The sequence below is a fragment of the Apis cerana genome, linkage group LG1 (genome assembly GCF_029169275.1).
Source record: "Apis cerana isolate GH-2021 linkage group LG1, AcerK_1.0, whole genome shotgun sequence".
NCBI lineage: Eukaryota > Metazoa > Arthropoda > Insecta > Hymenoptera > Apidae > Apis > Apis cerana.
The window spans coordinates 20013284-20037707 of NC_083852.1; the positions used below are offsets into that span (position 1 = coordinate 20013284).

General features: G+C 34.5%; 2 protein-coding genes and 1 long non-coding RNA gene across 3 annotated transcripts; 1 reads left to right on the plus strand and 2 right to left on the minus strand.

Annotated features, from left to right (window-relative positions):
• Positions 1-1533: 1533 nt before the first annotated feature.
• On the minus strand, positions 1534-6125 carry LOC108004290 (facilitated trehalose transporter Tret1-like). Its single transcript, XM_017067067.3, has 5 exons — positions 5749-6125; positions 4251-4780; positions 3877-4182; positions 3407-3609; positions 1534-3116 (listed from the first exon to the last, which is right to left on the minus strand). Exons 1-5 carry the CDS (start codon positions 5849-5851, stop codon positions 2831-2833), a joined length of 1428 nt encoding a protein of 475 aa, XP_016922556.1. The 5' UTR covers positions 5852-6125; the 3' UTR covers positions 1534-2830.
• A 2794-nt stretch (positions 6126-8919) lies between these two features.
• Positions 8920-12268, plus strand: LOC133667823 (uncharacterized). Its single transcript, XR_009833476.1, has 2 exons — positions 8920-9357; positions 10074-12268. It is a non-coding gene; the product is annotated as an uncharacterized LOC133667823 (long non-coding RNA).
• A 646-nt stretch (positions 12269-12914) lies between these two features.
• LOC108004285 (protein Star-like) lies at positions 12915-24346 on the minus strand. Its single transcript, XM_017067058.3, has 6 exons — positions 22935-24346; positions 18280-18471; positions 16390-16603; positions 15783-15947; positions 15486-15677; positions 12915-15261 (listed from the first exon to the last, which is right to left on the minus strand). The coding sequence occupies exons 1-6, from the start codon at positions 23006-23008 to the stop codon at positions 15076-15078; spliced, it is 1023 nt and encodes a 340-aa protein (XP_016922547.1). The 5' UTR covers positions 23009-24346; the 3' UTR covers positions 12915-15075.
• Between the last annotated feature and the right edge of the window lie 78 nt (positions 24347-24424).

Below are 24424 nucleotides of genomic sequence, written 5' to 3' on the forward strand. Positions count from 1 at the left end.
TCGAATGTTGTTAGCATTTTTTCTTCGGAGATGTATACCTATTTTTGACGAAGAACTGCGTTGCTTGATAATTCTAGGAATCAAGTACCTATTTTTTCAAGTACCTAAATTTATTTCGACCGTTGTCATAGTACAACGATACAACGAATTGTAAGTGAGGTTTTTAATTGGTTAATAGAAGATACTTGATCGCAACAATATTCTTGAATGATACAATTGCGATACAAGTATAACCACTTCAAAACGTTATAGGACTATCTATTGATGCAATATTTTCTTTGTCTCTTCGTACAAGGATAATTTAAGTCGATAAAAATTCTAGTTGCGCGTTATAAATCGAATGGAAAATTTATTCGATGATTCCTACACCATTTTTCAATAACATCCATCCAACCACTGATTCTTGCGGAAAACTCGTCAGTTGAGACAAATTTTCTCTTTCTGATTAATTATACGATCATTAATTACGAGTTACGATAGATTGCGATCCTGAATAGTGGTATATATAATACATTATGGGCCAACACTTCCAATAATAATAATTCATTATCGATTTCTATTTAGTCTTCTTTCAACAATTCGTTCAAAGAGATAAAACGATTTTTCGATCACATTTTGCAGAATTGATACTCGAATAACGTTCACATTCTATATTTTTACAATTAAAGGCAATACGATAAGGATAAATTTATTTCTGACAGTTATTTAAATTATTTTATATAATGTAGATAGTTAGAAAAAAATTCTAATTCTTTGTATGGTTTTTTTAGGTTAAGTACAAATATCGATAAAAAATAAATGATTTGCCACAAAATTACATCGTTTAGATGCATCTGAACGGATTGTTACATTTTTATTGGAAATTTTTTTCTTTCTTTTTTTTTTATTGTAATGGAAGATGGCAATTTTCATGCCAATTTTTGTGCATTTACAAATTAACGTTTTATTTGGATCGCTTGTAAATCGAATGTTTTGTATTTTTATTTTTAAATAACTTTAGTGTTTATTGTTATTATTATTACGAATTCATAATTCGAAATAAATAAATATATACAACGTGCAAAAAAAATACAAAAAAAAAATATTAATACGATATGTAATATAGATAATCGATATTTCTTCAACTTTTTGTCGTGATTATTTGAAGTATTTGCACAGACAAAGTTACATGGATTAACGGGATGATTGTCGAATACTTGACTTACAGTTCGAATATCCGACTTTCTCGAGTATTTAAAACAATCTTGATCGAAAAAAAAAAGGCCGATTCGTTGGAATTATACATCACGCGTGAAATTTTTAATCGCGACATTGAATTTCTTTTTACCGATGAATTTCTTCTGATTATAATTGCGTTAATTACGATGAAAATTACTCGCTATATGATGAAAATTGACGATCGCTATATGAAAATATACATTGGCGATTTCGTTCATTTATTATGCTGCTCGATGGCGATTAACTCATAATTAATCTTGAATAATTACGAAGGAAATGGAAGAATGATTTTACGACAGAAAAGAATAATTGAAATGGATGATCAAATATAAATTTAATATCTAACGTATAACGTATAAAATAATTAAACATAAGTATTCGTTTTCGGTAAGGTAATTCTATTTTAATAGAATTTCGTATTTATATATAAGTTTTATCCCAAATAAATTTTATTCCATTTTTATCACAATGTAAAAATATTTGTACGAACGCTTGTTGTCATGTATATAATAATAATTATATTAAATAATCAATGAATGAAGGGATCAAAATCGTTTTTGATAAAAAGTGACATTATCAAGATCTATGAAAGCAATGTCAATTAATCGATGTGATTGTGATAAAAAATATAATAATAAAGAAGGGGGAAACGAGAGAAAGATAAATACGACAAATTACGCCTCGATCAAATAATCTCGATTGTTATCGCAATTATCGGTAAGAGACATTCCTGTAATCAACACATTCTCGAGAAATCGATAAAAATAAAAATAAAAAAAAAAAAAGAACGATGATAACTAGAAATGTTCTGCGATGCAACGAAGAATCTTTCCATTATGATACATGATTGAGATAATGCTCCACTCATGATAATAATATCGGGTGTGGACGCATTCCATAGGACTTTACGGATATTATATACGAAACTGTGGCCTGTTTTCCTCGCTCGGATGCAAATTAATCTTTCTAATTGATTTCGACGAACGAGAACAAATTGGTTACGAGGAGAAAAGGATTAAAAGTTAAATATCGATGATCAGGGTGAAAAGAGAATCGATGATAGATATGGTGACGTGCGATAAATGCATATATGCAGCAATAATCATGAAAATTTCAAGAGATGCTTTTGAAGAGAGATATCAAGTATCGATGGTGCGGAAGAATGAAAGTTTTCATGGATGTTGGCGTTTTGATGAAATAAAAATTATTATCCTGAAACGAACGGATAGCATTTCGATGTGGTCGAAAGTACATTCGATTACACTTATAATTTCAATTACAAGAATATGCATTCCGTTTGAATACATCTAGAGGATCTTTCGTTTGTTCCAACAGCGATCATTCGATCGGTAAAATAATTAAAACAAGAATTCGTAAAATAAATCTCCATATCGCGATCTCGTCGATATGACGCTTTTTTCAATGGAATAATAAAAAGAATGTAGGCCATGGTCGTTGGCGATCGATAAAAAAGATCAATGATAATGGAATGATGTGGTATCGCGATGATATTGTAAAAAAAAGAAAAAAGAAAAATGAAGACACGGAGAAAGCTCAAATACCCTTCTAACGCTAAAATCATGATCGATGACGTTTAAGCGACAGCTTTCATTTAAATGGGGATATCGACGGTGCCTTGAAGTTGTTTATAAATCTCCTGATAGGTTTTCCCTTTGGTTTCTGGGACTAGCATGTGCGTGAATACCGTGGCAGCAGCCATGATCGCGGCGAAAATCCAGAAGGTCATATCTGTTCCTAGCTCGTCGTTCATCGTGGGGAACATTTTAGTCACGACGAATACCATAAACCAGTTCAACATGACCGCAACACTGGAGGCGACTGCTTTCGTTTCAGCGGAGAACAGTTCACCCATTAACATCCATGGCACTGGACCCAATCTAGGGAAAAAGGAATTTCGTTAGAATTCGATAGAAAATGAAAAGTTGCAAATCATTTTCTCAAATTTTTCATTTGGAGAATTTATACAGAATTCACAATCTAGAACTGAATTCTAAATATATGAATAACATTTGAAAGCACTTGGATTAAATTTTCCATGTTTCCACTAAACTTTCCACTAAAATATTCGGATTCGATTCTAATTCCTTCTGATTAGAGATCAATGTAAAAGAAATATTACTATTGTTTCCATTTTCGCTCGTTACTCGCTACTTATGATTCAACTTACCCAATGGAAAAGGCGATCATAAAGACGATCAAGGAAGTCAATGGCAACCAACCAAGCGAAGTGACATCATTTCCGCTATCTTTCTGCTTGAAGTAGTATCCAAGCGCGATCAAACTGACTGACATAACACCGGTGGAAATCATGAGCAGCGGCTTCCTTCCTGCTCGATCAACAATCAACGCTGCGACACCTGACATTACCAACTGCACAACAATTTATACCATAAATGTTTCTCACGAGCGACGTTAATTAGCTAGAACGCAATTTGAAAGAAAAACAATTGAACGACGAGATTGTTCGCTCGAGAAAACAAATATTTTCATCGCAAATGAAGAAAGATTTCCTAAGATTTGAATAATTTGCTAATTTTAATATCTATATAAATTAGTAATAAATTATTGGAGCATGGTATTTATTAATGCGAAAAAATTAATCGAGATAGATAGATATATATATATAAGAAGTCAAACCTGAACCAGTGCAACGAAGATAGACGCCAGTTCCGGCGGCATCGAGCTTCCGGATGCTTTGAAGATCATCACGGTATAAAAGATGACGGCGTTCACTCCGGAAGCTTGTTGGAAAAACATCATTCCGAAGGATGCGATCATGGCCTTCTGATTGGCCGGAATTTTTGCTATTTCAAAGATGTTGGGCTTCCGGCCGGAACTCGCGTCCGCCGCCATTTGCAATTCATTCAATTCCTGTTTAGGATCGTAATCTTTTCCTCTTAACGCCGACAACGCCACAATGGCATCTTGCTTTCTGTTTTGTCCCTAGATATTTACGATAGATTATTAAAAGATAATTAATTGAAGAACTCGTAAAAAGTTCTCGTACTCACCACCAACCAGACGGGAGATTCGGGCATCCAATAGAAGGTAATCAAGAAGAGGAGAATGATGAGAACGCATACAAGGGCGAACAATGTATAATTAAGAACGCTTCCGAGAATAAAAGAGAGAAAAATTCCAACGGTGAGGAACAATTGGAAGAGTGCACCTAATGTTCCCCTGGTCGAGACTTCGGCGATTTCGGAGATATACGTGGGACCAAGGACGCATCCTGCTCCAACACCAAGACCAACCAAGAATCTGGCGATATAGAGAAGCTTGACTTGCGTTGCAAGGAGGATAATTCCCCACGACAAGAGGAATGGAGCGGCCAGCAAAAGAAGAGATTTTTTCCGCCCCATTTTGTCCGCCATCGATCCTGATGGAATAGCACCACAAATGGCTCCAACAGCGAGTAAAGAGCTGATCCAGGAACCTTCTTCCTGAGTGATTACCAACCATGAATCGGCTGCGTAGAGCTGAGGAAGCACCGGTGAAGTCCATGCCAAGGCTGAACCGACTCCAACCACCAAAAAACAAGCTAAAAAATGAAAGTTGAATTAGGATAACTGAAGAAAAAATCGATATATTTTATCGATTACTTTTCATATTATCGAAAAGCGCGATTATAAATTAGGTAAAGAAGGAACATTAAAAATTAATAATTATATTAATGATACAATTTTTAATTTTAGTATTCGTTTTTTTAATGATTTAATATTTGTGCGTGAATTTATTAATTTCATAATCGATTAAATAATTAATTGATTATCTAATAGTGATAAATGTTTCTTAGTCACTCGTTACACTTAAATTCAATTACGAAATTGCGTCACAATAAAACACATGTTTCGAGATAAAAATTCGTAATCGTATCGAAAAAAATAATCTTTAAATATGTGTGGAATAAAACAACGTACAATATATTTAATTAATTGATAAATAATGTTGCAATAACGATTGGTCAATCAGAAAAAGCGATATTGTTCCGATTTACTTAATTTTGAACAAATGTTTAAAACGCAACTTTTAATTCGAATGAGAATATTTTATGAATTTTTGTCCATAATTGTGTAATTTTTCATACGAATTTCCTAACGATTTTATTATTTAAAGAAGAAAAAAAACGAAAATAAAATTGATATATTAAATTGAAGCAAATAAAAAATAATTGTGACCAAAATTTAAAGAATTACTAGAGAGTCTCTTAAATCTTCAATTTTTCAAATAAAAATAAAAATAATGAAATTTAAGAAATGATTATATATAAATAATAACAAAAGATTCTCAAATAAATTTATGACCACTAATTATAAATCGGTTCATTAATTACGTTGAAATTGCAACAAAACGAAATAAATTCAATAATAATTATTGTTTCTCGTTCAAAAATCTCGCTCAAAAAATTAATAAATTGCAAGAGATAAAATCGAAAAAAACGAAGATGAGACAAGAAATAGTGGAAGGATATCGAAACGAAAATGGGTTATCGCGTCTTCGTGGAAATACCGGAAATAGAAGCAAGGTATTGCCACAGCTTCCTGCTCTCCTGGCGGACAGCCGCGTCATTAATCATTCCCGTGCCTTCCATTTCCTTGAAATTAGCGAGCATCCACTCGAATAACGTGTCTGCACGATCGTGTCTTGGACCGATTCAAATCGTAATCGATCACGAGTTCCTCCTCTTTCTCTCGCGTGTTCGCTTCTTCTATACGACGAACCGTGTCGAATCGAGTTTTCTCACCACGAGCACCGTTTGTCAAATCTCGGACCGACGAACACTTTAGGTGAGCCGCATATTTCGGATAAAGCAAACCCGATCGAATGAAACAAAATGGAAGTGATTACGACGAGGACCGTCATATATCGCGCTCACTATTATCTGCCCATCATTATCACTAGTCTCATTTATTATCGCTTATAATCAAAAGAAAAAAATCGTTTGGAAATAACGATTAACAGATACTTAACAGATATATAACAGATGGACGAGTTGTGTGCAATGATTTTAAAGGAATCAAATTGAATGTTAGTTACACAATGATTACATGATTTTATTTCATAATTTTATTTCATAATTTTACAATTCTACATCAAATCGGATAATCTGATGAAGAATGGGGAAAATTTTTTTGCAAAATATCATTTATTTATTATTTATTAAAATTTATTAATAATGGTATTTTGTATAACTTACGATAACATTATTTCATTCGCTATAAGCTAAAAATTATGGTATCGTTTTGATTTGGAAATTTTTCCTTTATAATTCTGCATAATCGAAAAAATTATTTCAAAGAGAAAACTTATTTTTCAATCGTTGGAATTTTTCAATAGAATTTCATTTTTTTAATTTCTATTCGTTTAAAATTTTTTTAAATCTTTTGGAATATCTATAATTAAATTAACGATCGATATATACGAATTGTTTCGTTCATGTTACAGTTATCGAGTTCGACAGAAAAGAATTTTAACTTTCATGAAATTTTTTTTGAAGTTTTCTTTTACGACTTTTGTTTCTTCGAAATTTAAATCTGAATCACACTTAAAATTGAATAGAGATATAAATAAATTGCTCGAAACTTGTCGTATTTCTTCTTCTCATTTAGTTCACTCTTTACACATTAAATTTTCAAAGGAAAAGGAAGAAGATCGTAGAGATGAAAAATGTTCATCAACTTACCGTCTCGATAATTCACGATGTTTCGTCTGGGATTTATAAAATATCTCGAACTGTGTTTTCGATATATCAATCGTTATTGGAAAAGTGTGAGTTATAAATATTTATATAATATATATATACATGTAAATGTAATATTTCTGGGATTAAAATTAAATTTCAAGTTAATTAATAATTCAAAAAACATATCGATCAACTGAATCGTGCACTATGATATATATGTTTTTTTTTTGTTCTTTGATCTCTTTGATACCAATATCGATATCACGATATGTTGATCACCGTTTTAGTTGCATCGAATAACATGTTTATCATTTTCGTCCTTCGTGTATCCCTATTTCAAAGAAACCTCAACCTCATGGTGTGATACAGCTAATTATTAGGTATTAGATTGCAAGATTTTTTTTTATTATTATATCTTTTATACAAATACAGTCTAGTATCTAGTATAATAATATCTAGTATAATTTTATTATTTTTATTTTTTTCTTTTTATAAGTGATAAAAATTTTTTCCTCATTATTTTAAGATAATCTAAAATTTAATTTGTTTGATATAATATTTGTTCAAATTTCGAACATACTTACCATCATCGTTATTTCGATCAATTCTGTTAAATCTATCAATAAACAATGTTTAAGCGTTCTCTCAACTCCTCAATTAATTAATCCTTTTAAGAATGCATATCGTCCAAATCAACATTATCATTCAATCGTATTTCATATCGTTGACAATTCGATCGCGACACGAATATCTTTCCTCACGTTTCTTGTAAGAAATCATTGATTATGAAATTTTATTTATCTTATTATTATATTTATTAATCTTCCTGCATATTTTAAAACTTCGTATAATTATTATATAATTATGAAGTGCAAGCCAATTCTATTTTATATTTTATATTTTAATTTGCTCCAAAATTTCAATTTTCCCAAAACTATATTTTCTTAATTTTCATATAATATGTTTTAAATATAATAGTAAAAATTTTCATTTAACATCAAGCTGAAAAAAAATCCCAAATTAAAACCTATTACCATAATTATATCATATATTTGTAATTTTTAAGATTACTATATATAAACGACAAATTTAATTTTTGTCGCAAATCTGAATTGAACTCCTCTCGATACGATAGGATATCATAATGGAAAGGGGCGATATAACAATTAGCCGAGGCAAACATCATGTTGGCATAGAACATTATTACAAGGGACGATAATTCTGATGGATGATAATCGTACAAACCCTCGTTATTCAGCAATTATAAATCGAATCGGTGGCACGTGGGCCAACAACGATATATTATCAACGTCGATCTAGGTTCATCGAGTTACCACAGGAATTTAATTATTCGAACAAAGCCTGTTGGCGTGGATAGAACCCACTTCCGGTTATCGGCGAAGATTAATAGGAAGATGTAATTCGAATCATGGCTAATTTCAGAGAACCACAACCACCTACGTTAAAGAGAGATATAAAATTTTTTAAATTCTCCAGCAATGATTATTAATTATTACGAAAGAAAATTACTTTCATTAGTGAACGTTTTTCATTAGCAACAAGATTAATAAAAATACGTGTAAACGGGAATATTCTAATGAAGTTATAATATAAAATAATGGAATGCAAAAACGTGCAAACAAAAGCAGTTAAATGAATCGATTTATCAAACAGCTCGATTTGATTTCATCGCATAGAAAGTGCTTACCTCGAACTTCGAATTACCGTTATCGGATTCTCAAGGTCATGTCTCAGGGTCATAAATCACGAATCCACATCGAATCAGGCATGATTCTACTATCATCTAATTATCCAACAGTTATTTTGTCTTCTTCAATCATTCTTTCGAAAGAGAGATAAAATAATCGAAAGAGATCGAAAAAGTAAATTTTATAATATAATGAAATTATATAATGAATTAAAATGCACTGATTCAATAGTGATCATCCATTTTATTAAAATTGTAAAAAATTCTAATTAACGAGGAACGAATGTTTACTGTAACCGGTGGACGTCGACTCGTGGCTATATAACACGATAAATCAATCGGTTGACAACGAAACTTTATCTTTATCTTCGTTCGGAATTAAAAGAACGGGAAAATAGTATTATCAATAAATCACTGTTTGATCCCAAAGTGATAACAAACATTCACATCTACCGTTTGTAATTTTTATCTAAACGATTATACGGCTGAAGAAATGAAAAGAAGCTTTAGGCTTAAGATGAATAAACGTTCGAAATTTTATCAGATTTTCCTTCCGAGATTAAACATTTACCGTGATTTTACTTATAAGTGTACAGTAGTTTCTTCGATAGATAACAGAGATATAAATTAAAATATTCACTATCGACATCGATCGATAAAAAGACATTTTGGATCAATTAACATTTTTATTTATCCAAGAACTTCAGACGATCAAATTCGATCCAAGGTAATTATTATCTATTATTTATAATATTTCTTAATGGGATAAAACTTTTCATATGGATATGTTGTAACGACAGGCAAAATGCGGATACAAGCGTGATAAGATAAGATGTATATAAATATAAACACGATATATAAAAAAGAAAGATAGATAATAAAGTCATAAAGTATAGAGAGAATATAATAAAGTAAAACGTGTTCAAATAATATTTTGCATGTAGGTCAGAATTTAAAGTCCTTAAGGATTTTACTGTTATAGCTTTTGATGTATCTTATCAAATATTAACGAATGTAGCACGAAATTTACTAGATGTTATTTCAGGAAGTAACTTGCTACAAAGGATAAGTGTTACTGAAATTTTTATGAGAATTGTAATCTATCCGTAAATTTTCAAAGTATCTAGAATAACCATAATATAATAATCATTCAATATTAGATAGATATTTTCTAATATTCATACAGAAAAAAACTAAAATCATATCTGTCTAATCGCTATAATTATTTCATAAGATTCTTTTTTTTGGTTCAGATTATTTCCTGTAAATCGTCCTGTCCTGAATCGATGAAAAATAATACACCATCTTAGAGTGATTGATTTATAGATCAATGAAAAATATTTATTCAATAGCAAACCACAAAAAAAAGTATCACTTATTTCTGACAATTATCTCATCATAGTAATCTTTCTTCACTTTCTGACTTTTCTTTTATCTTTTTAGATCCCTCGCTACGATTTAATTATATCTATGGACAATATCCATCCTGGTTGGGAAAGAAAAATATATCAGAATAACTTTGTATTACCTTCAACGAAAGTTATGGAATTAGGACTTAGAAAAATTGCCACATTCGGAGAAATATAATCCTTATTACGAAAGATTTTGGCTACAAGAGATCCCAATATATCAAGGATGATGAAGAATCTCAGATATAAAAAAACACCCTAAGAAGAAAATTAGAAGTTCCAACAATAAAAACGGAGAGAACACTACGAAACAATAGGAAGAAAGAAGAGAAACGTCATGAAAAAAAATTAATATTACGGAGATATAAAAATTTTAATATTTTTATGCCAGAATGAAAAAAAAGAAGAGAATGATATAGAGCTACAAAGTTTTAATATGAAAATACGGAATGCTCGATCGTATATGTAAATATATACAAGCTATTTATGCACGGTGCTATACACGTGTACTATATACATTCGAAAATTAAAGATTGCTGTCTCATCTATATATAAACTTCTAGGTGATGATTAAAATTTTTGAAATGAAACGAGTAATACTAAGATCGATATTGTTAATAGTAGCCTCGACCGGATTTTATGCCGAGTATTATAAAAAAAAATTTAAAAAATTGATTTCTAGGTGAACTAAGTAATATTATTTCCCTTATTACGTCTCATAAAATATACTACGATATATACTATCATTCAATCAAAAAAGCCGTAAAAATCTGAGAGGAGAATAAATAAAATATTTAAACAAGTAATAATTTTCTTTGTAAGAAAAGGTAATTCCAAATCGATTAAATTAACAATTAGATAGAAAACATTCAATCAATTTATTATATATCTACGCGTATTTCCAATAAATAATACACAATAATTTTTCTCGTTACCTTTCGAATTTTTCTCCAAAAGCGATCCATTCATCCTGTCGTTAATCTTTCAATATTCTCCTCCTCACATCGTTATTATTTTCGATTTCATCGAGAAAAAAAAACGATGGAATAATCGAAATCGACGGATCGTAACAGTTTGCCAGAAATTCATCGCCTCCAGATTTATTGTTATCGAACGGTTGACCGGTTTTTATTGCCTTGTTGCACGTTTCTAGGAAAGACTGTGTTATTTCGTGGATCGACCTAATTCTCGTTAATCGATCGCGTGTCGTAAGAAGGTAACGAGAAATCAAAATAGAAGGGAGGAGAGAAAGAGAACAATGAAGGGAGCAGCGTGTGGTCCAGGAAAAAAAGTTAATTAATTAAAAGTTAGACGAGGGAAGGAGAATACGATTGACGAGATCGAACGTCCCCTGGAAAGAGATTTCGAATTACATGGTTCTGAAAAGAAATTAGTGGACAAGAAACATGATAAAATTTTGTTCTGTCGCGATTATTGGTGAAGAAAATTTTTAAAAATTGGAATGGAAATCCACGCTCTGGATATAAATAATAAAAAATAATGTAGCAAGAAAATTTTAATGAAACGAACGGATTGAATATTTTATTCTCTGATAAAGATTTCATGGGACCAATAAACGTAGAGATTTCATAAGTTGAACAAATAGTAATTTACTTTCGTTTTGTCACGACTACTCGTGAGACAACTCGTCTAAAAATAGGTGAAGCTCGACGGACTAGATAAATAATAAAACTGGCAAGAAAATCTTAATGAAGTATATAAGATAAATATTTTATTCTTCCTGTGACAAGGATTTCATCAAGATAACCAATCGCAAAGCTTTCCATAATTCATAAACTACACGAACTGTAATTTATCTCTGCCTTGTTGCTGCTATTCTTCGTGAGGAAATTCGTCTAAAAATGAATGAGTAATTCACGAAAGTAGTAAATGAATAGTAATAAAATGGCAAATACAAATGACAAATAATAAATAGAAAGGAGATTTTAATGAAACGAGGATACCGAACATTTTGTTCCCTTCTTATAAGGATTTCATCAGGATGACCAATCGTAGAGATTTCCACATTTCCAAGAGAATTTCTCGGAACGAGTTATCTCGCCATTTCCTGTGCAAACATGACGCGAGGGAGAATATTCCGACAAGTATACCAAAATCTCGTTCGCGTGATGTACGTAGTTTTGAGAGATTGTATTCATTTTCCTCTTGAGGATTATAAATTGTTGATCAAGCACAAGAATCTTTATTAAACATTCCTTCTTTCTTGTATATCGTTTCCATTCTTTTTCAAAATTTTTCTTCTTTCTTTCTTCTTCCTTTATTAAATGGATCGCAATTTTTTGATTCGTGATTTCCGAACAATTCCAGTTGTTAAAAAAGAACAACTCATATTTATCGTTATCCAAATACATTCTCCATTTTTTTATGTTCTAAGGCGAATTTTTATCTATTGGCTATAAAAAATTTAAAAGTATTCATAGGAGCATTCATCGTGTATTTTTTTCTTGATGCAGAACGCTCAAAGGAATCGTCGATACGATTCATGGATGAAAACGCGATGCGAAAGATCGCGTAGCAGCCGAATTAAAAATAACAAGGTTTACCTACAAATTACCATATTTTCTTTGATATTTATCGTCGCAAGAAACTTGAACACGATAAAGTTCAAGGAAAGCAAGGAAAAAAAAAAGGAAATAACCGGTGAAAAAATTGCGGTTCGACTGGTTCTATTAACCTTATTTCTATTCTATTCAGAAAGAGAAACTTTTCCATTGAATTAACGAAATTGATATTCTACGTGAAAAGAAATACAATTCACTTTGTCACTTTATCTGCAAAAGAGAGTGATGCACGAGTTTAAATTTTCTATTTGGATCAGGAAAAGGGGAACGAAGATATTAACAAGAAACCACAATTTCTCAAAATTACCGCTTCTATTTAAAAAACAAAAGTACACTTTTCAATTTTTTTCATTTAAGTATAAAAAAAAAAGAACGGCGAATTTTCAAAATAATCGTTTTCCAAAAGAATTCGTTCGTTTCTCTCAGAATTACAATGATAGAAACGTATTGTTCTCGAGGTGCTTTTTAGGGGAAAAAAAAAAGAAAATGAGTAAAAAGAAACACGCGTTTCGTCGATTAAATGAAACGATCGGAGAGACGATGGTCGATAAACTTATATTAACGTAAGTACAAAATCAGTGAAACTTGTACGAGTGAGTAAGTGAGTGAGTGAATGCGTGCGTGCGTGTATGAATGTGTGTATACGGTTAATAAGCGCAAGCACAGCGCGTAATTTTCGCCGAGACCGATAGTAACGGGTCGTAGGATGTATCGTAAATTGTCTGCGATAGTTACATCGCTCTTAATGTCGTATCTGCCCGAATACCGATTGAATATTACGGATAACGAGCCGATATCGAAATAGGAACGATAATTTTTCCTCGAACAGTAATTATCGGTCGAATCATTCGGCTGAAAATAAATTCGCGCTTGCTCAACACTCGATGGTGGTTCAGACCGATAAACTCTATCGAGTTTATCGTAAGAAAAGTAAGGGTAATTAAGTATCGTCCGTTCCCTACAATCATGGATCGTTGCTTGAAGCGTCACGCTGGACGCGCTCGTGAAACCGGATTTCCTCTGCTCCTCCGGAATCGATATTGGGAGAACTTTTGTTCGATGGGGTGGTTTAAGTAGTCTGACGGAACTTATTATACGTAATTACCTTTGATTCGAAGAATAAGATTTCTTGATTTCTTCGAAATGATAAGTTCCTCATGATGGCGGTTGAAGGAATTTTCATACGAAACCTTTGGTGGAAGGAAGGAGAGATCGATCGACAATGCTTAATCGAACGAAAGAAAATGAAACGAAAATGCAATTTCTTGATTGTGGGTTTAAGGATAATGGTTAGCCAACCGCCCTTAATGGCAAACACCATCGATGCGAAAATCAATAACGAAAGGCAATTTTAAGCTGGAATATGATTGGTGTCAAGTAAGTTCGAGCCACTTTAATAAAGAAGGTATTTTATCCCGATCGTAAAAACAATGAGAAATCAAGGATTCGGTAAAGTGGCGCGATAACATCACATCGGCGGAGGAACAGAGGAGAAGCAGTTTATCGTATCCTAGTATAGCTTAGCTAAGTATCGACTTACGTGCTAATAAGGCCTGTGGTGTAGGTAATCGGAATAACTCATCGATTATCATTGTGATAGCGCTCGTTGAACCGCGGGTAATGATCGAATTTTTGGTGGGGATTATTGCAGTTGCTGCGAGTTTGCCGATCTCTCTTTGACAAAATAAAATCTACGATTACTCGTAAAAATTGCACCGGTATCATCTTTGTCCGATACTGGCTTAACGTTACATTAAAACGAACCTACGCTAAAATACGAAAATATGAAACTAAATACGCTCTTGATTCTCTCTTTTTTTTTTTTTTTAATTTTATCTACTTTCGTTCTTGATTTCGAATCATGTGTAAGAAGCTGTAAAGTAGAGCTTCTTCGCGCCAAAAATTGATCGACGTCGGAATCATACGCCGGAAGGAGGCTCGCGTGTCGACGATTATGATCTATCAGCGTTTTGGGTAACGATAGTTCGGAAAATTAGTTTTTTCAGTCTTTATCACGTGTCCGTTAAATTGACGGACGTGAAGAAAAGCAAAGAAACGGTTAATAAACGAAGAAAAAGCATAGTCTAATTCATAGATCGTTGATCGATTATTTTAATTATATCGATATATTTAAATGGACGAAAGAAATCTTGTAGATTATTCTACGATCCTATGCACGTGCGGCAAGAAATATATTTCCACGGAAAATAAAAGTTACGTTCGATAACGAGGTCCGTGTCGTTCTGTTTCGATGAAATGAAATCAAGATCACTTCGATGATCCGATTTCGTATCATCGTCGAACAAAGATCACAGACGTTGTTCCACGAACGATCTTTGATCGATCACGAGAAGAAAATATTCCTGGTCGCAACTGAATTCTCCTGTTCGTCAAGGATGCACCTGTGAACGTAGAATCGTCTAGTGTCTCGAAAGTAAGCACAGTCAAGGAAGTTCAAATCTTAAGCAACGCGTTGTACAAGAAAATCAATTTCCCGGTGTCGGTTGTGTACATCAACTTGTATCGCCTGCTAGTCATCTTATCGATCAGGCTTTTCGTCTCTGTTTCGCTATGGTGAGGACTCCAGCGGATAGACACCACGGATATCCTGGTCGTCTCCCAAGGAATCGTATCCAGGACCTATACCAAACATGATCACGGTGAAAGGAAAATATTTAAAATAGAATATTTGGAATAGAAGATTTATCTTTGGAAGAGAAAATCTTTCGAGCATGTTAACGACATATGTCGCATCGTATAAAGATCAAAGGAAAGACTTTCTTAAAGAACGAAAGGACAAAATATCGTGAGGATATATATTGGAGATAGAATTTCATATAATTTCCAGTGAAATCGATAGTTACCTGGCCGTCTTGCGCATCCGGACTATCCAAACTCAGGTAATCCAAAGTGGTGGCACTATAGGCCAACAGAACGCTGTACAAAGGGAAGCATTTCAATCTCGTGGTCGGCAAACCTTCGTCCGACGACACAAGACTGTTCGGGCCCTCGCCCAATTTAGTAACTTGAACTTCGGATTCCTGGTGATAAGTAATCTGAAATTTGAGCGGGTCCACATAGATCTCGTTAAAGTGCAGTGACAGATAATTAAAAAGATCGCGATCGATGAGGTAAGAAACATATCTCTATTTTATATTTACCTCTTTGGTATCCTTATCGGTGCTGAGGCAAGCATGAAGAACTCTGGTCTTTGGATTTCTGGTGCTTCTATGCGCCTCGAAGAAGCTTCTAGGATCTGTCAGGATCAGGACGCCTCTCCAACTTAAGTTACGTTCCAACCAGCCCGTACTAGAGATGGCACCTATCTATAAAATCCGATAATTCCTGTATATTTTTAAGTAAAATATACGGAATTTTTTTTTATCTCGTCGCGTGAAAAGAAGATCTCGGTCTTACGACTTCTGTGTAATTTGAGTAATACGAGTTTCATCCAGTCGACGATCACTAATTAAAATTTCATTTCAACAAGCGAAGTTCTATTGTAATGCCATTTACTCCATTTAAATCCAGTTATTTATTATTTAATCAGTATAAAGAGATCGCATCGAGATTATTTGATCGAAGCTTGTCGTTCATTTACCTCACTTTACGTTGGTCGATTAATAATAAGCTTTATTATGCGAGCAAGCAAATGGATGTTTACTATTTCTCTAAATTAAAAGTTAACGTAACTTTAAAAACGAATTAATTTTCGATGCTCGTTTAACATTTAGATATGAATACAGATATGAAAAAGTCTCTTCTTACCCTGCTTATGTACTCCACATACACACCCTCGCGTTTTCCCTCGGTCAGACCCGCCACGTACCTCTCCTCCGTTGTTTGGGTGGCGTTCGACGGATCCTGTTGCGTGGTGGGTTTCAATTGAACCTCTCTGATATACGCGACCAATTCCGGATTGTCCATCGAGACGCTGTTCAACACGTAATCTCTGGTCATATTGGCGTCGAACGCCTGCCTCCTGCAATGAAACGTTCGATTTTACGTGCACACACGAATGGCCCAATTCTTCATTAAGTCCAACATGTATACCCATGGTGGTTATACGAGTTGTATCTCGTTTAAACCGTACAGAAGATAGAATGCTCGTTGATGGATATTCGAATACCTCTCTGAATCTCTCTGTATCTATTTATCGTGCGTAGTAAATGAAATGGATAATTCGAAAATTCAAATGTCTGCATACATATTCGGTAATTAATATGATGCATCGCTAAATAAGATTTGATCCGAAATTTAGAAGATTTTACGAGTCGAATTTAAATTACATTTTATCGTTAAATAATTAATAAATTTGTGGAAGATGTATCGGTTTCGAGAAAGAATTTCAAGAAAGAACTTTTGAGATCGTTGAAAACATAACTTTATAATTTACGCATATTTGAGATTGACATTTCAATAAATGAATTAATCGAGTTTCGACATTAATAATGATTTCGTTAGAAGCTCGTAAACGCTCTTTCTTTGACAGAGCTTTATTGAGCAGCCTTTGTCACGAGCGTCCGAGGGAAAGGATAATCGTCGAGTGACCTAGTAATTAACTTCGTTTAACAATCGTATTTCTTCAATGTGGCTAAGGCTAAATGGAACGATCTTCGTGGATCTCGAAAGATAAGAGGACAGTTATTTGATATATCTCAAGTGTTATTAATTATTCGAGATGTATCAAATATATTTGCATACTTTTGTATTTAGACTATTTTATCATTTGGGTGATAAATATTTCCTACAATGTAAAACCTACAGTATTTTTTCTTATTGCCTGCAAGATAAATCATGTCGTAAAAAATGCAAACAAGATTCAATTTATCCAAACATCTCATCAATCAGCGTTAATAACAATTCACACAATTCTTATCAATTGAGCGGATTATCCATACTTTACCACGGATCTCGGCTAATTGCGATCAAATATTTAACTCGATAAGATCAGAAACGAACTCGAAAATCTAAACAATGACGAGTAAAAATAGCGAAATGACAGGATAAGTTGCCCGGCTTTTCGACGGCTTCCGACATCATCAATCGAAATCGACGATATCGTTCGCAATTTCTCCATTTTTCCATTTTTTTTTCTCCTGATTGCCGTAAATTAACGCGTCGATTGTCATAATTTTCAAAGCTGCGAGACGAACGGGTGGTAAAAGGAGAAGAAAGGGTAATAAAAAGCGACGAGATCCGTTTAATTATTTAATCCCTCGCGATACTGTGCACGTTCTCTGCTAAATTAATGGAAGGGATAATGGGGAGAAAAGAAAAACAAAGAGAGGATAGATATATAGATACAAGAGGATAGATACAACGCAGCTTTAGGAGTTTTTTCCAAGTCTTTCATTTTACAGTGCTGTAAAATTGTTATGTAGCGCGTTTGATTGCACATATCCGTATAAGATAAGAAGTAAAGAAATTGAAGGATGTCCCTATATAAAAGAAACTTGAACCACATCTTGAATATGAATTTATAAAGCATAAAATTTTACGTCGATAAAAGAAAATCGAGAAGTAAATTTTGAGGATGGATCTTGATATCCATGATCTTTAATATTCGTTGGATGTGTAATGGCGAATAAAACAGAGATATTTATAGGAGATAAATAAGGATTTTAATAGAGTGATTTTACAGCGAAAAAATTTTACCTCAAGGCCGCAGCCTCGCTCCAGACAAGGAGCAAGGCCATGGCAGTGGAAAACGCGGCAAGGAACGCCAAGCAGGGGGCCACTCTTCTCCACCAGCTTTTCTTGTAATTCGCCATCGTGGTCCCTGACAGCGTCGAGCCCGCGGGTGGCTGTAAGACCCCGGTGACTGGGGGCATCCCGGTGGGGGCCATTCTGCAACCATAAAACCGTCTCCCATTAAACATTCGTTATTATACCACGCGGGAGGAAATTTTAAAGACCATTTAAAAATAACTGATTTCACATACATTGCTGAATTTTATTTCTAATTAAAAGGAGATATGTTTAATCGGAGGAAGCGAATAAAACGAAAAAAATGTCTCGTCGAGTGATCCGTGATAATTCAATAACAATGTAGACTATTGATAAATGATAATATCTATTTTTATAGTATCTATTTTTTCTTCGAATTCTATATAAATTTAGCGTGGAACAATTGTGATATTGATTTTTTAAGAAGTTGACCTTTTAAAATGCCATTTGATAAGGGAATAAATCATGGAAGTCTACCATTTACGATTCTGTTTACTTTATTCTTTTTTATTTTTTTTATTCTTATGAAGTCTTTCAAATTTAAACAAATAATCATTATATTAAAATAATCATAAAGTTGGAAAATATAGAAATACAGAAAATAGAAATTCAGTAGAAAAAAAGGATAAAGAGAAGAGGATAAATCTTTTAATGAACTTTCTCGATACGAACTATTGATCTTGGATTAAAGTATTTAGAGGAACCAGCTGCAACGATTCCATTTACTTTTACGTTAGTCCGCATCGTGATACGATCGTTGCATGCGCAAGATTTCTTTGTAGTTTGACTTAACACCACGTTTAAATTTACCAGAGAATTTACCTGAGAACCTGCATACATATTTCGTAATGCTGCTGCAATTTGAAAGGAAGCTCGATCGCGAGAAAAGACAAAGATTGATCGTGGAAAGAATCAATTAATTCTTGAAGAATTAACTCGTTCACCATTATATATCTTGTTAAATGATATAATGTAACAAAATGATGATAAAATATAATGATATTAATTGCAATAAGAAAAAATTGAACGAAATTAAATTTATTAAAATTCTATTCAGCCGTATTTCAAAGTAAATTCAAAGAAAATTCATCCTTTAAGTGGAATATATCTACATTTCATGTATACTTCCTGTACGCCGCCCTTTATCCATTTCGTATACATAGCGATGAACGTCTGCTTGGCATTTCACGCGATGCATCGTGCTTCGAATGGTTATTATAACGAAGCCTCCAACCCCGATATCGTAGCAAGACGTATCCAGTCAACACACACAGTCGTAAATACAATATGAATTGTTCCGCCGCATAATGCGAACCATAATCGATGCGCTGCTTAAGCGGCCTGTAGTCCCACGACCAATATGGCCGAGGAACGATGGAAAGGAATAATTCTGGATAGAAAATATTTCATGGAAGTGAAATCAGTTTTTCGATCGAGATTTCGTAGCGATCCGGTTTATGATGTCATCCATTACGCTCGCGCGGTGAATAGCTAAACTTTCACACGATACCATAATGCAACTGCATCTGAGTAGCTGAAGCAACTCTAAGTATCTCGGTCCTGATACAACGGCCGGCCCTGTTCCCGATCGATCCAGGTGATATCACGGTATAACATCGTTATGACTTTGATGTATCGCGATGGATCCATTGTAATTTCGTTGTAATAACAAGAAAATGGTAATCAATTGACACACGTTCTATAGAAAAGATGGTCGACTTAACGTGCACCAGGCGTCGATTTATAGAAGCAATTTGATTTACGACGAGGACAGTCGGGAACGAGAAACGGGAGTTGGAAGAAACGAAAGCAACAATACGCTTGGTTATTAAAATATTTTTCATTCCCTATTTCTTTACCCTTTCTTTACCCTTTACATCTCATTTCTTTATATATAATACATTACACAGCTCGTTTACTCTTTTCAGACTCTTTTCGTATTCTATATATTTTCTTTTTCTTTTTTCTTTTTTTTTTTTTTCCGAGAACAAGTAGAAACATTTGCGAGGGAACGACGGTTTCTTGAAGCAAACCTCGTTACGTGAAAGAATGTTACATACGGAAAAAGTGTTACATCGTGCTGCAAAATAAAAGAAGCTAATGAGGAATAGTAAAATGCAAATAGCTTCAAATGTTTTCTATCTTTCGAACGAACTTCTTTCGAAAGTCATAAGGTAAGCAGTATTTTTCGAGAGAAACAGGAAATGAATTTTTAAATTCGTTACATTAAATAACAGCATAAAACGATGAAACTCTTGAATATAAGAAGAGCAATATACCATGTGAAACAGCCAGATATTTCACATTTATACAATTGCGAAATAAGACACGAAACACGAGTAGCTAAGCACTTTTCAAGCGGAACTTGCAACCAATTTTTAACTAGACTAATTTTTCGCGTGTTCATCTAACGTGAAAATATTCATACGAACAAGATATTCCACGAGAAGTTTGACATAAATCGTCAGCTCAATCAAGAAACTTCGTATTTCATCTCAGTCTAATTTCCATAAGGCCAAGATGAAAGAGAACAATTCTATACATTAAACGCCTCTTAAATTGACCGACCCAATTGTTGGCGATACTCAAATGCCTCGCTTCAATTTCCACCGTTAAAAGTTCTTCGTCGTCTTTACTGTACTTCTCGATCTTGTGTTCAATCGCTCGGTCGTTTTCAGGCGCAAAAATTCAATTTAGAAAGGTTCAAGGATTTAGGACTATGACAAAGGACGCGTGCAACAATATATCGAATAGGGGAGACAAGCGACGAAATAATAAATTGCAATGAAAATGTTTTTTTCAACGGAATCTTTATACCTATTTTTCAACGATTGTTACCCGAGCTTGGGATTGGTAAAGTATATAAGTACGTGGAACCGAGTCTGTTTGAATATCGTTAGTGACCTCCATTGTCGTTGATTGTAGTTGATCCAATGTTTATGAAACTGAACCTGCTTTGCCATGATAATCGTGTCGTGAAAAAAAAAATGAAGATATTCTTTGGAAGCATAATATCGGTTGGAAAGTGGCGAACTGGGATAAAACAATTCTAGCTATATAAAAGTTCAATAATGAAAGATACTTTTCATCGGAAAGATGCTTTTTAACAAAAATCGAAATTTATTTTTATTAGCAATACGTTATTGTTTTCTTTCTTAATTAAATATCTACACATATCCGAGTATACACGAAAAGATTGGTAAATTTATTAAAACCAATTCACTCTAACAAATGTATATAACAAATGTATACGTTCAATTGTTGTTACATGCGTGAAATTTGATCACAAATGACATTCTGATACCGCAAAATGCAAATACCGCAATAACAGTTCCGCCTGCAATTTTATTAAAATTCATGCCCAATTCATACTCAAGTTAATTGTAAACGGCCTTTCAATTATGCAATTTTGCAATATTTGCAAATATTTTCCAACTAACAATTGTTTCACACATAGTCTATTTTATCTTCATCATGGCATGATCTTCTCAAGTAAATAAACGATGAAAAGATAAAAAAAAATGAAAAGATAAATCCAGTATCGGGAATTTTTACTTTGTTTCGTGTCACATCGTGATAACGAATATATATATATAAACAAATGCAAAATCGATTCGATGGTAAAAATTCTGTTCAAAAATCTCTTAAAGAAAATCTACAAAAAATTTATTTTTCGATTTAAAAAAAAAACATTTCGCTCAGACGTGAAACAGGCTTTATCCAATATCGAAACAATTCATCAGGACATCAAATAACGATCATTATTTTCTTCTTTTATTTGCACAATTCGTTCCTGATTGACTCTTTCATATCACATCTCGCGGCAAACGGTAAAATAGAATTCTGGCCGAATTCCACAATTTCAATAAATCGATAGGTATCGTGCACGAAGACAAGACACGTGTCGCGAGATATTTACGAATTTTATCATCGAAGAAAAAAAACAAATTTCTTATAAGTTTCTTCGTTTATCTATAAACTAATCCTTATTTCAACGTATTTCAAAACAAATTGTATTTACAAAAACAAATTAGAAAATCATTCAGAGTGACACTTCTAACATGAAACGAAACGAAATTCGTGAAAGATAAAGACCACAAGGAAGAAAAAGATTTGGCGCCATTTCTTGAATTTCGTTGATACGTAGGAATTAATCATCGTTAGAAAGAGATCATTTATAAATATATATAAATCATGACACAAAGGTATGCAAATACATATAACTTTCAAATCACGAAGCATAACAGAGGATTGGAATTCGTTCACTTAGGAAAAGTCAGCAGGTAGTAAACAAAACAAAACTCCGCAGAGTTCGTATCCATGTCAGTGAAAACGCGGCTTTCTACAATACTACTCTTCACTTCAAATCCCTGTAGCGACTGTATGTGCAAAATCGAAAACAACGATCTTCGAGCAAGTTTGTCCGGGAATTTGAACGTCGACATTGAAGCGCAGATACAATTTAATATATCGAGCGAGAACAAAGTAGATCAAAAGCGGAATGACGTAGAGACAGGAGGCACGGCGAACAAATTTCTCGAACTCCCAGAAATTCCCTCGAGCGTTTGTGTTAAAATACGTACTTGGCTTTCACGGGCTCCATGCCGGTCCAGAATAATTCGGCAGGCGGATAGGAAGGTTCAACGGCGTACAACATTCACGTGGCTCGTCTCGCATCCCGTCCGTGACGCGACCGTCGCCTGGAAGACATCGACCAGGCTGCTTCACCAGGCCGACCTCCTGCACATCCTCTCTGCCGACGTCTTCACGCTGCACTCGTCCAATCCAACTGTATTTTCCTTTGTATACAGCTCGTTTCTTTTAACGATCGACGATAAAAACAGCGTTAAAAAATGGAACGAGCGTGTCTGCCTATTCGTTTGTGCGTGGAAATTCTTTGTGTTTATAATCAGCCGGATACTCTCTCTACCGGCCGCGAGCAAAAAACGTTGGTCGGCTTCTCTTTCTTTCCTTTCTTTCGCAAACCGATTCACAAAACCGTGGGATTCCTTTGTTGACGTTTCGAACGCGTCGTTTCACTTGTTCACCAACTGAATTCGCGTAGGGTTTGCGAAGAAAAGTGACGACACGTCTGCTGCTTATTGTTTCGATCAGAGTCGAAGTCGCGTCGCTAGAAACCGGCCCTTACGAACGTTCCCCTCAATCCTCTTTCCACGGAACTAGAAAAGAGAGACTAGCCGCGCGAGCGTAAACGATCGGCAACCGTATCGACGAACGTACGGCGTCGATCGAGTGGCGGCTCGGAGGCGTCGAGGTCGAAGAAGTCGCGGAAACGAAGAGAAAACGTTCGAAAGCGCGAAGGAGAACGCGAAGATCCGGTAAACAGATTTTTTGGACGGAAGAGCGTGTGTATACGCGAAAGTTGATTAGAACTCGGTGTGCTGCGATGAAAGGACGGGAGCGGCGAGTGTGTGTGTCGTCGAATGTCGCACTGCAGACCGGCACACGATCCACAGCCGTCCCTGTCGACGTTTCTTCCCTCCTTCTTTTCCTTTCTTTTTCTTTCTTTCTTTCTCTCTTTCTCTCTCTCGCTCTCTTTCACTCTTCCACTCTTTCCCCCCTTTTGCCTTATACTCGGACTCGCTTTCTCTCTCTCTCGTGCGCACACACACACTCTCTCTCTCCCACTTACGATTCTCTCCCACTCGCACGCGTTTCGCCGGCTGGTGCGTCCCGGTGCAGACACACGACGGCGTTCGCAACGACCACGACCACGACGATGACGACGACGACGACGACGACGACGAGCACGTTAGCTACGATCGGTCCGTTGCGTTGGCTGACTAGAGAAGCACGCCAGAAGTCGCGCGTCGCTTCTCTTATGTTTTTTCTCGCGTTCTTGTCTTTGAGAAACACGCGGCGCTCAACGAACCAAGCGCGATGATCTTTTTTTTTTCTTTTCTCTCCCCTCGTTGGCACGGAGAAGGAAATGCAAGCGTATATGCCCGTCCCGTGGCGAGAGCCGACTGCCCTCCAGCACCTGGAACGGCTGACGGTAACCGGGTACAATGCCTCCTATATCGAGTGTCCTTCTTTAAACACCAGCCCGCCA

Bases quoted from the DNA above. Each gene is read 5' to 3' on its own strand.
- LOC108004290 (XM_017067067.3), bottom strand. From the start codon at position 5,851: ATGCTCGCTAATTTCAAGGAAATGGAAGGCACGGGAATGATTAATGAC. The intron at 4,183-4,250 runs GTGAGTACGAGA...GTAAATATCTAG, and splicing joins AATCTCCCGTCTGGTTGGTG to GGACAAAACAGAAAGCAAGA. The intron at 3,610-3,876 runs GTTTGACTTCTT...ATTGTTGTGCAG, and splicing joins TCTTCGTTGCACTGGTTCAG to TTGGTAATGTCAGGTGTCGC.
- LOC108004285 (XM_017067058.3), bottom strand. From the start codon at position 23,008: ATGTTGTACGCCGTTGAACCTTCCTATCCGCCTGCCGAATTATTCTGG. The intron at 15,948-16,389 runs GTAAGAAGAGAC...CGGATTTTATAG, and splicing joins ATGTGGAGTACATAAGCAGG to ATAGGTGCCATCTCTAGTAC. The intron at 15,262-15,485 runs GTAACTATCGAT...TGTTTGGTATAG, and splicing joins CGGATGCGCAAGACGGCCAG to GTCCTGGATACGATTCCTTG.